A 14,095-nucleotide genomic window follows, 5' to 3' on the forward strand; every position below is an offset into this window, starting at 1 on the left:
GGCAGACGGTCCCGGGCAGGCGGCAGACGGTCCCGGGGAGGAGGCAGACGGTCCCGTGCAGGAGGCAGACGGTCCCGGGCAGGAGGCAGACAGTCCCGGGCAGGCGGCAGACGGTCCCGGGGAGGAGGCAGACGGTCCCGGGCAGGAGGCAGACGGTCCCGGGCAGGCAGCAGACGGTCCCATGGAGGAGGGAGACGGTCCCGTGCAGGAGGCAGACGGTCCCGGGCAGGCGGCAGACGGTCCCGGGGAGGAGGCAGACGGTCCCGTGCAGGAGGCAGACGGTCCCGGGCAGGAGGCAGACGGTCCCGGGCAGGCGGCAGACGGTCCCGGGGAGGAGGCAGACGGTCCCGGGCAGGAGGCAGACGGTCCCGGGCAGGAGGCAGACGGTCCCGTGCAGGAGGCAGACGGTCCGGGGCAGGCGGCAGACGGTCCCGGGGAGGAGGCAGACGGTCCCATGCAGGAGGCAGATGGTCCCGGGCAAGAGGCAGACGGTCCCCAGCAGGAGGCAGACGGTCCCGTGCAGGAGGCAGATGGTCCCGTGCAGGAGGCAGATGGTCCCGGGCAGGAGGCAGACGGTCCCCAGCAGGAGGCAGACGGTCCCGGGCAGGAGGCAGATGGTCCCGGGCAGGAGGCAGATGGTCCCGGGCAGGCGGCAGACGGTCCCGGGGAGGAGGCAGATGGTCCCGGGCAGGCGGCAGACGGTCCCGGGGAGGAGGCAGATGGTCCCGGGCAGGCGGCAGACGGTCCCGGGGAGGAGGCAGACGGTCCCGTGCAGGAGGCAGACGGTCCCGGGCAGGCGGCAGACGGTCCCGGGCAGGCGGCAGACGGTCCTGTGGAGGAGGCAGACGGTCCCGTGGAGGAGGCAGACGGTCCCGTGGAGGAGGCAGACGGTCCCTGGCAGGAGGCAGACGGTCCCATGGAGGAGGGAGACGGTCCTGGGCAGGAGGCAGACATTCCCCAGCAGGAGGCAGACGGTCCTGGGCAGGCGGCAGACGGTCCCGGGGAGAAAGCAGACGGTCCCGGGGAGGAGGCAGACGGTCCCGGGGAGGAGGCAGACGGTCCCATGGAGGAGGGAGACGGTCCTGGGCAGGAGGGAGACGTTCCCCAGCAGGAAGCAGACGGTCCCGGGCAGGAGGCAAACGGTCCCGGGCAGGCGGCAGACGGTCCTGGGGAGAAAGCAGACGGTCCCGGGGAGGAGGCAGACGGTCCCGGGGAGGAGGCAGATGGTCCCGGGGAGGAGGCAGACGGTCCCGGGGAGGAGGCAGACGGTCCCGGGGAGGAGGCAGACGGTCCCGGGGAGGAGGCAGACGGTCCCGGGGAGGAGGCAGACGGTCCCGGGGAGGAGGCAGACGGTCCCGGGGAGGAGGCAGATGGTCTTGGGGATGAGGCAGACACTCCCCGGCAGGAGGCAGACAGTCCTGGGGATGAGGCCGATGGTCCTGGGCAGGGGGTAAATGAGCCAGGGGGTGAGGGTGACGTGGACAAATCAAATGGGGCCAAGAGTGAGTCAGACATGGATGAGGCAGATGAGGCTGGAGACGGGGCAGGCAAAGCCAGAGCTGACGGGGATGAGGCAGGTGAGGATGAGGGCGAGTTGCCCGATGCTGAGGCAGACAGGGTCAGGGATGGGGCAAATAAGGTTGAAGTGGACAGGTTTGGGACGGATGGGGTCAGGGCAGATGAGATTACAGTGGGCAGGGCAAGGGTGGAAGTCTTTGGAGAGGATGGGGTCGGGGCTGACGGGGTCAAGGTGGATGAACTTGGGGCTGATGGGCTTGTTAGAAACGTGTTAACAGGATCATCCAGAACATTGATTTTGAAAGGTAATTTTCGGTGTGATGATGAAGATATATGCAGAACATCATTGAACACTGACTCCTGTGAGCAAAAGGAGGAATCTAGCCCAAATAATGAACCAATGGAGTTATCATTTGACTCTATAACTGCAGAACAAAAAGAGTTTTCTGCAAGGGAAGATCATACAGATGCCTGTACTGATAATATCACAGTGGAAGCCAGACCCACCACCTGTAAGTGCATTCTACCATGCTTGATTGGAACAGAGTGCAGCCTGCTACTGGAGCAAAATACTGAACATGCAGAGAAAATAGATGTGTCCTCGGCAAGTGCTGATTTGAGACAAGTGAATGAATGGTTTGCTAAAATAGAAGGTGATAAATCTGTTATTGCAGACTGGAATGATATGAGAACGAGAACAAGATCTCTCAGTACAAAAGTGCCTGAGACTGTCCCAGAAGAGACTGTTGCCGAATCTCCACTGCAAACGCTGTGTGAAAGAGTAATAGGAGACCCCAAGCCAGTGAAAATGGATGGTGAAGTGTGTGAAAACATGAGGATGATTCCAGCAAAGCACAGGCGCCATACTTTCTATCCACGCTCTTATTCTGTTGAAAGCAGGGATATGCCCATTTTTGTTCACAGAGAAACTGAGGTCTCACATTTAGATGACAGCAGAATGAAGAGAATGGAAGATAATTTCTCCCTACCTTCTGTGTCATCAGGTAGTCAGTTAAAATGTAATCCTCTCCCGACATCTACTCCATCATCAGTGGTGGACATACCTCCTCCATTTCAACTAGCCAGTATCACCAAAAAGCCCATCACCAAGAGTTCACCATCCCTCTTGGTGGAAAGTGAATCTCCTGATAAATATTTAAAGCAAAGTGCAAAGAAAAAGTCATCCTTTAAGCGTTTTTTGCCAATTAAACTGTCACTTAAGAAGAAAATTGAAAATAAGATGGCTGTTGAGGTAAATGTGTGCAGGACTCCCTCAGATACAGGCAGGGGCCTGGATTTTGATGGCCGAAGTTTGGGTAACTCCCCACAGATCAAGGCGCGATTTGGAAAGATGTGCATCTTGGATTCTTCATCCACCTTCTTAATCAATAAGGATGGTAAGAGAAAAGGAATGCCAAAACCTTTCAGCAGGAGTGTGTCCAGGGTTGAATCCTTTGAGAACAAGTTGCGACATTCATACACATCACTTCCTTTAACCAAACCCAGATCAATTTCATTTCCCAACACTGACACGTCTGATTATGAGAACATTCCAGCTGTCAGCTCAGACTATGAAAATATCCAGATTCCACCCAGAAGGAATGGTCGCTCAGGAACTGTCACTGAATTCTTCGAAGATTCCAGCAGAGTTTTCACATCAGCCTCTGAGAATGATGGTTACGTGGACATGACCAGCTTTGCCCCATTTGAGAGCAGGCAGAACGCTGAGCAGGACCTGGAAAGGTGAGAATTAGGCCATCAAGAATACTGTTGTCCTCCTAATGCTAGGGGGGGAGGTGGGGGGTGAAGTAGAAATGTGATTGAGGTGTAGCAAAGACAAACAATCAACACAAATACCAAAAAAAAGCTTAAGTATTAAATGGCAACTTTTCTAAGTTTTGTTTGTATTAACTGACAAGATTGTGTGTGATCCCATTCTAAGCAAAGGGGTAAAATGTGCTTCTAGACAGTGAGCAGAACGAGTTGCAGCTGTCAAATCCTGACCTCAGGACCAATTTACTGCTGATTAGGGTCTGAGAGGCCTCAAATCTGCGACCTCAGGGATGGTACTCAGACTCCAGCAGCGGGATTCTCCCTTCTAAGTTCCCACGATGGCGGGAGAACCGGCACCAACCACTCCGGTGCCAACAGCCCCCGAAGGTGCGGAATTCTCCATACTTTCGGGGGCTCGGTGGACGCCGGAGGGGATGGCGCCGCTCCAACTGCTCCACCCGGCGGGGGGGTCGGAGAATCCTGCCCGTCTCCCAGTACGGATTGCATAGGAAGCTCAAATTTCCCTGATCTGGGAACCATCTGATACTCCGATTTAAATCGTTCTTCAGATGATTCTGACTGTTTTACAGGAACAGTTATCCAGAAAAACAGAGGAGATAAAAACCACTACTAACCCCTGGACAACTATAGTGCTGACCCAGGGCAGCATGCGGCGCAGTGGTTAGCACTGCTGCCTATGGTGCTGAGGACTCGGGTTCAAATCCCGGCCCTGGGTCACTGTCCTTGTGGAGTTTACACATTTCACCCCCACAACCCAGAGATGTGCAGGTTAGGTAGATTGGCTATGCTAAATCGCCCCTTAATTGGAATAAAAATAATTGGGTACTCTAAATTTATAAAAAAAGAACTAGTGCTGACCCAACCCCAATAACCCGTGGGATCCCTGACACTCCACAGGAGCCCCCGATTACTTACCCACACCCTCAACTTCCCTCCTGATACCCCAGACCCTCCTGACTACCCACACCAGCTCCCCCCAACCCCCATGGGGTGCCCCTGCCCCTGACTACTCCCCACTCTATTGGCGAGACCCACCCAACCACCCTCCCCAATCCCCCAACCTACTTCACTGGCCGTCCCAACATTGACCACCCAGACACCCGACTACTACCGACTGACCACCTCCCACACTAACTAGCCCCTCCCCCACTGACCAACCGACTCCTCCCCATCACTGACCAGCTAACTTCACTGCCCTGTCTCCCCACTGACCAATTACCGCAGCCCCCCCCCAACACTCCCACATAGACCCCCCCCCCCAGTCATACCCACTTATCTTTACGAGCTTACCCTCCCTGGCTTCTCAAAATGGCTGGACCTTTAAAACCTACCCTGCTTTATGATAGCTGTTGCTTAATGTGCGGCTGGTTCTCCAGCCCTTGATACAAGGCTTCAGGAGCCCGTTGCATTGTCTGAGTCAGAAGTTCAGACGAAAAAGGAATGTCTGGATTTCAGACTCAGAAATGCAGAGCAGAGCAACAATCCATGACAGCTATAGCTTGATGCTTTTTCTTTGGGACCTGATTTGCAATCACCAAATAATATGGATAACAAAAGCGGTTTTGAAATGTTTGAAGAGTGAGGATGTGGTTGGAGACTTTGGGATAACAGAATGCTAGAGGAAGATGGATACAGCGAGATGAAATGGCAAATGTTCATGAATCATTAACACCTCCATGGGAGCTGAATCCAGTTTGATATTGACGAATGTGATATAAAATAGTTACTTTAGAGATATTAGTTACTGTAATGTAGAGATAGGCCAGTTTAATTCTGGTGAGTTCACAGACAAAGGATTTCAGACCGCATGGCAAAGCAGGAAGAGGTGTGTCCACCAAAGGAGGAGAAAAGGATGCTGGGTAATAGGGGCCAGAGGAAGGGATTGGAAATGAGCCAATCAGAATATATCAACAGGTCAGGAGGGATATAGGATGACCTATGGGCATCGTGTATGTGAAACTTGATGCCATTTGAATGTATCAGTACAGACTCCTTTGTTCCACATCCTCACTTGATTCAACCGTTACCCCCTCGTCTCCACACTCTAGCTGTAGCTGGAAGATACACAGTAAATCTCGGGCCAACAAGTTACAGTCCAATCCAGTAGTCACTACAAACTGATGATCTGCAGACTTATTCTCGTAAGTGACTGTCACAGGTTCAGAAATAGGATACTCACACACCTGTCCTTGGAACCCCAACAATTGCTGCATGTGGTCGGATAGTGGTAGTCGAAGTTCTGATTGCACAGAAGACATGGCTGCTCCAGTGTCGATTACAAATGAGTGATGTTCATCTCCTATCTGCAGAGAGATAATAGGTTCCCTGTCCGATTGGAGAGTCCTTATGACTAAATTAGCTAGTCAATCCTGTGTTGGGAAAGGGTTTGCCTGGGAGAAGTCAGTGTATCTTGTCTGTCCTCCCCTTGGTGGGTACCCCCTCCTTTGGGTCGGATAATCTCCTTCTACTGCCTGTCTTTTAAAGGGGCATTCCTGTTGCCAGTGATCTGCACGGCCGCAATTAAAACATGCATTGCTCCCTCTATATCTGCCCTGTCCTCTTCTCCCAGTAGACCAATGGCCCCTCAGAGGGGGCGGCGGTTGTAAAGCTGTTGATGCATACGGTGGGCCATAAAAAGGAGCTGAGGGTCCCTTTGGGTGGGTTTGGTATCCTCCCCCTTGCTGATCCACCCACCCAAAGTCACAATATTGGGGCTCCTGCTGGTAAACTACCATTTCTGCCGCTTGTTGGGGTCGCAGATCATCCTTTTTCATTACATACTCAGTCTTAACCTTTGTAACTGAGCCTCCTTCCTGGCCTACACCCTCCTTCCAATAAAATTTGACTGCCCTTGCCATCTGGGAAGGGTCGTTCTCTGTCCAATTCATGTTATTACATTTCACAGCAGTAGCCACAGAAGGTGGTAGGCAATGCATTAACATAGCACAATATTGAGGGGAATTCTGACCATTTTGATATAGCAAGTCGCCTGACTGCCCATGGTAGATTTCATTAAAACGCTCCAGAAATTCCTCTGGCTCTTCAATCTTCTTAAGTTTTAGGTCTAAGATAACAGAAAGATTTATGGGCTTTTGAAATGTGCTATTCAACGCATTCAGGATCTGTGTCCTTCTATCATCGTCTAACTCATGGGCTTGCTGAAGTGCGGCGTGGCTAGCATAATTCAAGTGATTAAGATAATTGCGGTACTCTGCTGGGGCTAAAACCTGCTGGACTAGGGCCCAGAGGTCCCTAGAATCAGCTTGATAAATTGAGATGGTAGTTCTCAAAGAATCCACGAAAGCAGCAGGAGATTTTTTTCTCTCTGGGATTGTAGCCATAATAGCCATCAGCTCACTGGGTGTCCATTGGAAGTAAACGTCTATCGTGGGTTGCGCCCCGGCAGTCACCACATCCGGGTTTGGTATCTTCCTAATCGGCAACTGTCTCCGAATCTCACCAGGGGGCACTCTAGCTATTTCCTCTGGTTCTTCCAAGACTTCGACGTCTCTCCCTGTCACTAGAGGGAGTTCTTTCTCTTCAAAATTATCTGTTGCAGCTCCCTTTGTTCTCGAACCTTGCGGTTTCTCCTTGGTTTGGAGGGATTTAGGTGGTAACCTTAATTGTTTCTGGTTAGGATCAAGCCCTTCTCTCGCTGTCCGAGATCTGGTCCTAGAGCTAACTGGGCTTGCGGAACAGAGCTCCTCTTTCTCTACTGATCGTGAAGATGGTAAATCAGGACCCACACTATCACCCAAAAGGGCTTGAGTTACTGGCATGATTGGAATCTGGGGAGCAGTGACTGGATATAAATTATTATACTCTGGTGGTTCTGGAATTAGTGCAGACAATGCTACAGGTGCAGTCGGAACTTTTAGTGACTTTTCTAAATTATTGAATTTATCATTTTCTGTCAATTCAAGGCCAGCCATTGAACTACGTAGCTCATCTTTTGTTTGACCCGCGCCTTTCCTGTCTCTACTTGCGCGTTTTTTGAATGCACATTCCTTTTTCAAGACCTGTAATGTTTTTAGGTTACCCTGTTCACTAATTGGAATTCCCATTTTAAGAGCATTGTCCTGCCAACTTGATAACATGATCTTATCTCTTTCCTCTTGACAATATTGCCTCCATAATCCAATTAATTCTTTTGCTTTCATACTTTGACTCTTTTTCCAGATGTGTCCCTGGATTTTCTTAACAATCTCTAGGTCTTTGGTGCCCCCTAGTGGCCATTCATCCCCCATTCTACTTCTTAACTGTGCTGACATTTTCCTAAAATCCTTTGCTTTATCCGGATACATAATCGCATAATATTTGCAGTGGCATGCCTGGATCATTTGTGCTATCCAAGGAATTCCCCATAATCTCAACTAGTCCTCGGAACTGCGTTTTTCGCCACTACAGTCCAAGGGTACAATTTTAGCTTAATCAACTATAGATTTAAAACACTCACACATGGAATTGAATCATCTTTAGATTTAAAAACACTTATACTGGACTGAACGTTCCCTACTGAAGTCCCATCAACCCTTAAACACTTATACTGGACTGAACCTCCACTACTGAAGTCTCATCAGCCATAAAAACACTTATACTGGGCTGAACCTCCACTACTGAAGTCTCATCAGCCATAAAAACACTTATACTTGGAATTGAATCATCATTTTAGATGTCCCATCAACCCAAAACCTAACCCAAGCCGAATCAACAATATGAAATCCCATCAATTAAATTTCTAATCCCCAGACTGACCTTTGATTTCGTCGAGACGATCTTTCCGTACCAACCGTGAGTGACCAGACTAATCAGACGATAAGAAGAGGGGGAAAATCAATGCGTGGTCATTTTCCAGCTCTACATTGTGGGCCCTTTTTCCCCATCCTCCTGTTCATAATCAGTCTAATTCTGATTTCGCAGTTGGTCAGAACCGTCTTGAGAAATCCCGGGTTTTCGGCACCAATTGTCAAATCCCAAGTTTCTTTACCCGTCAGTCTGGCCTCAATAAAAGTCTAGATGGATTTGCAGGTACAGCATTAGTTATTTTATTTAGCTTGCAAGCTTTCCTCAATTCTCAGGAGCACGAAGCACATCCTGCTCCGTAGACTTCTGGAATCAAGTGAGGATGTGGAACAAAGGAGTCTGTACTGATACATTCAAATGGCATCAAGTTTCACATACACGATGCCCATAGGTCATCCTATATCCCTCCTGACCTGTTGATATATTCTGATTGGCTCACTTCCAATCCCTTCCTCTGGCCCCTATTACCCAGCATCCTTTTCTCCTCCTTTGGTGGACACACCTCTTCCTTGCTTTGCCATGCGGTCTGAAATCCTTTGTCTGTGAACTCACCAGAATTAGACTGGCCTACCTCTACATTACATTAACTAATATCTCTAAAGTAACTATTTTATATCACATTCGTCAATATCTGATGTCACATTTGTTCGTGTCTGACTCACTCATTGAACATTCAGACAATTTTAGATTAGCATCTGAAAACCATTTATTTTTTGTCTGCCACCATGTTTGTTCATGAGATCACCAACTTGAGAAAAGGTAGGCAGGGTGACTATTTTGATGCCGCGTCATGCTCTCGCCCAGACCTGGAAAAATTAATCAACTTCGCTTCCAGTTTCCACCCCTCCATCACTTTCACCTGGTCCATCTCAGGCACTTCCCTTCCCTTCCTTGACCTTGCTTCTCCATTTCCGGTAATAGACTATCTACTAATATCATTACAAGCCCACTGACTCCCACAGCTTTCTGGACTACAGCTCTTCGCATCCTACACTCTGTAAGGGCTCCAGCCCTTTCTCTCAACTCCTTCACATTTGTTCCGATGATGCCACTTTCCAAAGTGGTGCTTTGAAAATGTGTTCCTTCTTCCTCAACCATGATTTCCCACCTACAGTTGTTGACAGGACCTTCAACAGTGTGCGATCCATCTCCCTCCGCGCCACTACCCTCGCCCCCGCCCCTCCATCTGATTTTAGTTTCTCTGTTGTTTGGCTTTTCACGCCTTTTGTTTTCTCTGGGGACTGCCATTAGCACTCTTTCCCCTTGGTTTCTGTGGCTATGACTCATCTTTCATTCTCTCACCCCACAGTATAAATATCTCCTATTTCTCTGTCTTTTAGCTTTGACACAGGGTCATCTGGACTCGAAACGTTAGCTCTTTTCCCTCCCTACAGATGCTGCCAGACCTAGAACATAGAGCATACAGTGCAGAAGGAGGCCATTCGGTCCATCGAGTCTGCACCGACCCACTTAAGCCCTCACTTCCCCTCTATCCCTGAAACCCAATAACCCCATCTAACCTTTTTGGTCACTAAGGGCAAGTTTTCATGGCCAATCCACCGAACCTGCTTGTCTTTGGACTGTGGGAGGAAGCCGGAGCACCCGGAGGAAACCCACGCAGACACGGGGAGAACGTGCAGAGTCCGCACAGACGGTGACCCAGCGGGGAATCGAACCTGGGACCCTGGCGCTGTGAAGCCACAGTGCTAACCACTGTGCTACCGTGCTGCCCAAGCTGAGATTTTCCAGCATTTTCTCTTTGGTTTCAGATTCCAGCATCCACAGTAATTTGCTTTTATCCAGTTTATAAAAGATAGACATTGTTCAGGAAGAAACTAAATTAAAGGTCACAGGCTCTGGATTTTTACCTGCGCCACATACAGATTAGCACAGGGAGAAGCAATTTGCGGAGTTGAACACACGGCTGAAGGAGTGATGTGATAAAAAAGGGTTTATTTGACTGGACGAGCTTCCAGTGAGAAGGAAAAATAGTGACTTCAAACAAGGGATGGGGCTGATCAGGTGGAAAAGGCAGGATGGTTTCAAAACAAACTAAAGGGGAGAGTGTGGTGTAAGAATCAGAAATTGTTCACTGGATACTGAAGGTAAAGGTAAAACTAAAGATGCAAATTAATTAATACAGGAGAAAGAAAGAAAAATCTGAGTGGATTATGTGGACCATTCATTAATATCTGACAACTTGTTCAATAATATCTGACCCACTCCTTGGTACCTGTTTCATTGGCAATCAGTGTCTAACAATCTGTTAATGTCTCTAATGGCGATCATTAGTATTTCTCACAATTAGTAGTTCCTGTCATGATATTCAAACATACATCATAACACATACATAATGATAGACAGAGCAACGGACCAATTAGCACACATAACACGACAGACAAGAGCAGACACAGTATAAAACAAGAAACACGACACTTCCTGGGCAGTCCATCTGGAGACAGCACAGGGCCAGGACCTCAAAGCAAGACACTCACACAGTCACAACGTGCTGAGTACCAAGTTTGATGTATAAATAGTTAAAACAGCGTTGTACCAATCGCAACCGTGTTGGTTCGTCTGTACCTCAGAGCACCCAACACTTCAGTTCCCACTTCGATTAGTGTTCATTGTGTTCACGACAAGTTCCTTATTATCTGTCTTCTATCTCATTGTACTTGACAATTTACTAATTCATTGCTGAGCCTTTTGTTAGTCTCTGACTCATTTATTAGTGTCGGAATTATTCCTTAGTGCCTGCCGCCTTGCTAATCAATATTTGATAATTATATATGACACGTGTATATTTGATAATTATATATGACACGTGTATATTTGATAATTATATATGACCCGTGTATATTTGATAATTATATATGACTCGTTCATTACCATTTGACCCATTGATTGCTGAAACAATTGTTCACTTGTGCCTGTCTCCCTAGAACCTGCCTTGTCACGAATTAGTACCTGAAAATGTGTTTATTCATATCAAACCCCTTCATAATTGACACATTTAATTAGTAACTGGTGACACGATCATGAGAAATTGATTCATTTATTAGTAACTCACTGATTCATTGGTGTCTAACTGGTTTATTAGTGTCTGACCCTTCCATTCATTTTGACCCATTCTGTTGGATCATTGGGCACATACATCGAATCCCAATCATAGAATTTCTACAGTGCAGAAGGAGGCCATTCGGCCCATCGTGTCCTCACCCACCTTCCAAAAGAGGCCCATTACCGAGGCCCGCTTCCCCACCTGAATCCCTTACCCCAAGCAGTGATCATGGCCAATCCACCCAACTGCACAGGCACGATTGTCCAGAAAGATTTCTCCGTGTGGAAGCGAGTGGGAAGAGGTTCGAGCTCCCCGGTGCTCGGCTCGGCGAGGCTGGCAACGCTATTCAATGTGAATCGGTCCACTAAAGCTTCACACCCCAAATGAAGGCTCGCCAGCCGATTCACCGGGACCTCCCGCTAGCCAGCCCCCCACCCGTAAACAAGGTCGAGCGGCACTTGGACAGCATCTGCACAGCCAACCCCACTCAACTCGCAGCCAAGACAACCGGCCCCACGATTCGGGGATGCAGACCCCAGGATGCTTCTAGATGATGCGCTTAAATCCAAGAGGGATGTCCTGTTCCCTCGACGATCCTGGAGGATGAGCCACAGGGATGAAGTGGCAGCAGCTGTCAGCTCGGGAAGCATGACCAGGGGGACTGGCCTCCATAGAAAACGTAGAGAAAATAGGAGCAGGAGGGGACCATTCGGCTCTTAGAGCCCACTCCGCCATTCATTATGATCATGGCTGGTGATCCAACTCAATAGCCTAATCCCGCTTTCCCTCATAGAACATAGAACATAGAACAATACAGCGCAGTACAGGCCCTTCGGCCCACGATGTTGCACCGAAACAAAAGCCATCTAACCTACACTATGCCATTATCATCCATATGTTTATCCAATAAACTTTTAAATGCCCTCAATGTTGGCGAGTTCACTACTGTAGCAGGTAGGGCATTCCACGGCCTCACTACTCTTTGCGTAAAGAACCTACCTCTGACCTCTGTCCTATATCTATTACCCCTCAGTTTAAAGTTATGTCCCCTCGTGCCAGCCATTTCCATCTGCGGGAGAAGGCTCTCACTGTCCACCCTATCCAACCCCCTGATCATTTTGTATGCCTCTATTAAGTCTCCTCTTAACCTTCTTCTCTCCAACGAAAACAACCTCAAGTCCATCAGCCTTTCCTCATAAGATTTTCCCTCCATACCAGGCAACATCCTGGTAAATCTCCTCTGCACCCGCTCCAAAGCCTCCACGTCCTTCCTATAATGCGGTGACCAGAACTGTACGCAATACTCCAAATGCGGCCGTACCAGAGTTCTGTACAGCTGCAACATGACCTCCCGACTCCGGAACTCAATCCCTCTACCAATAAAGGCCAACACTCCATAGGCCTTCTTCACAACCCTATCAACCTGGGTGGCAACTTTCAGGGATCTATGTACATGGACACCTAGATCCCTCTGCTCATCCACACTTTCAAGAACTTTACCATTAGCCAAATATTCCGCATTCCTGTTATTCCTTCCAAAGTGAATCACCTCACACTTCTCTACATTAAACTCCATTTGCCACCTCTCAGCCCAGCTCTGCAGCTTATCTATATCCCTCTGTAACCTGCTACATCCTTCCACACTATCGACAACACCACCGACTTTAGTATCGTCTGCAAATTTACTCACCCACCCTTCTGCGCCTTCCTCTAGGTCATTGATAAAAATGACAAACAGCAACGGCCCCAGAACAGATCCTTGTGGTACTCCACTTGTGACTGTGCTCCATTCTGAACATATCCCATCAACCACCACCCTCTGTCTTCTTTCAGCTAGCCAATTTCTGATCCACATCTCTAAATCACCCTCAATCCCCAGCCTCCGTATTTTCTGCAATAGCCTACCGTGGGGAACCTTATCAAACGCTTTGCTGAAATCCATATACACCACATCAACTGCTCTACCCTCGTCTACCTGTTCAGTCACCTTCTCAAAGAACTCAATAAGGTTTGTGAGGCATGACCTACCCTTCACAAAGCCATGCTGACTATCCCTGATCATATTATTCCTATCTAGATGATTATAAATCTTGTCTCTTATAATCCCCTCCAAGACTTTACCCACTACAGACGTGAGGCTCACCGGTCTATAGTTGCCGGGGTTGTCTCTGCTCCCCTTTTTGAACAAAGGGACCACATTTGCTGTCCTCCAGTCCTCTGGCACTATTCCTGTAGCCAATGATGACATAAAAATCAAAGCCAATGGTCCAGCAATCTCTTCCCTGGCCTCCCAGAGAATCCTAGGATAAATCCCATCAGGTCCCGGGGACTTATCTATTTTCAGCCTGTCCAGAATTGCCAACACCTCTTCCCTACGTACCTCAATGCCATCAATGCTATTAGCCTGGGGCTCAGCATTCTCCTCCACAACATTATCTTTTTCCTGAGTGAATACTGACGAAAAATATTCATTTAGTATCTCGCCTATCTCTTCAGACTCCACATACAATTTCCCATCCCTGTCCTTGACTGGTCCTACTCTTTCCCTAGTCATTCGCTTATTCCTGACATACCTATAGAAAGCTTTTGGGTTTTCCTTGATCCTTCCTGCCAAATACTTCTTATGTCCCCTCCTTGCTCGTCTTAGCTCTCTCTTTAGATCCTTCCTCGCTACCTTGTAACTATCCATCGCCCCAACCGAAACTTCACACTTCATCTTCACATAGGCCTCCTTCTTCCTCTTAACAAGAGATTCCACTTCCTTGGTAAACCACGGTTCCCTCGCTCGACGCCTTCCTCCCTGTCTGACCGGTACATACTTATCAAGAACACGCAGTAGCTGATCCTTGAACAAGCCCCACTTATCCAGTGTGCCCAACACTTGCAGCCTACTTCTCCACCTTATCCCCCCCAAGTCAC

At 48.8% G+C, this 14,095-nt stretch overlaps 2 protein-coding genes across 2 annotated transcripts in view; one reads left to right on the forward strand and one right to left on the reverse strand.

Annotated features, from left to right (window-relative positions):
* The window catches only part of LOC140388201 (FYVE, RhoGEF and PH domain-containing protein 5-like), a 1,404,405-nt gene that overhangs the window by 990,025 nt on the left and 400,285 nt on the right, over window positions 1-14,095 (reverse strand). The window lies entirely within an intron of this gene.
* LOC140388202 (FYVE, RhoGEF and PH domain-containing protein 5-like) overlaps window positions 993-14,095 on the forward strand; it is a 107,020-nt gene continuing 93,917 nt past the window's right edge. Inside the window, exon 1 of the mRNA XM_072471983.1 lies at window positions 993-3,261. Coding sequence (XP_072328084.1) covers window positions 1,064-3,261 — 2,198 coding nt within the window. The 5' untranslated portion in view covers window positions 993-1,063. The remainder of the gene's footprint in view (window positions 3,262-14,095) is intronic.

Source organism: Scyliorhinus torazame, chromosome 13 (genome assembly GCF_047496885.1).
Source record: "Scyliorhinus torazame isolate Kashiwa2021f chromosome 13, sScyTor2.1, whole genome shotgun sequence".
Taxonomy (NCBI): Eukaryota; Metazoa; Chordata; class Chondrichthyes; order Carcharhiniformes; family Scyliorhinidae; genus Scyliorhinus; species Scyliorhinus torazame.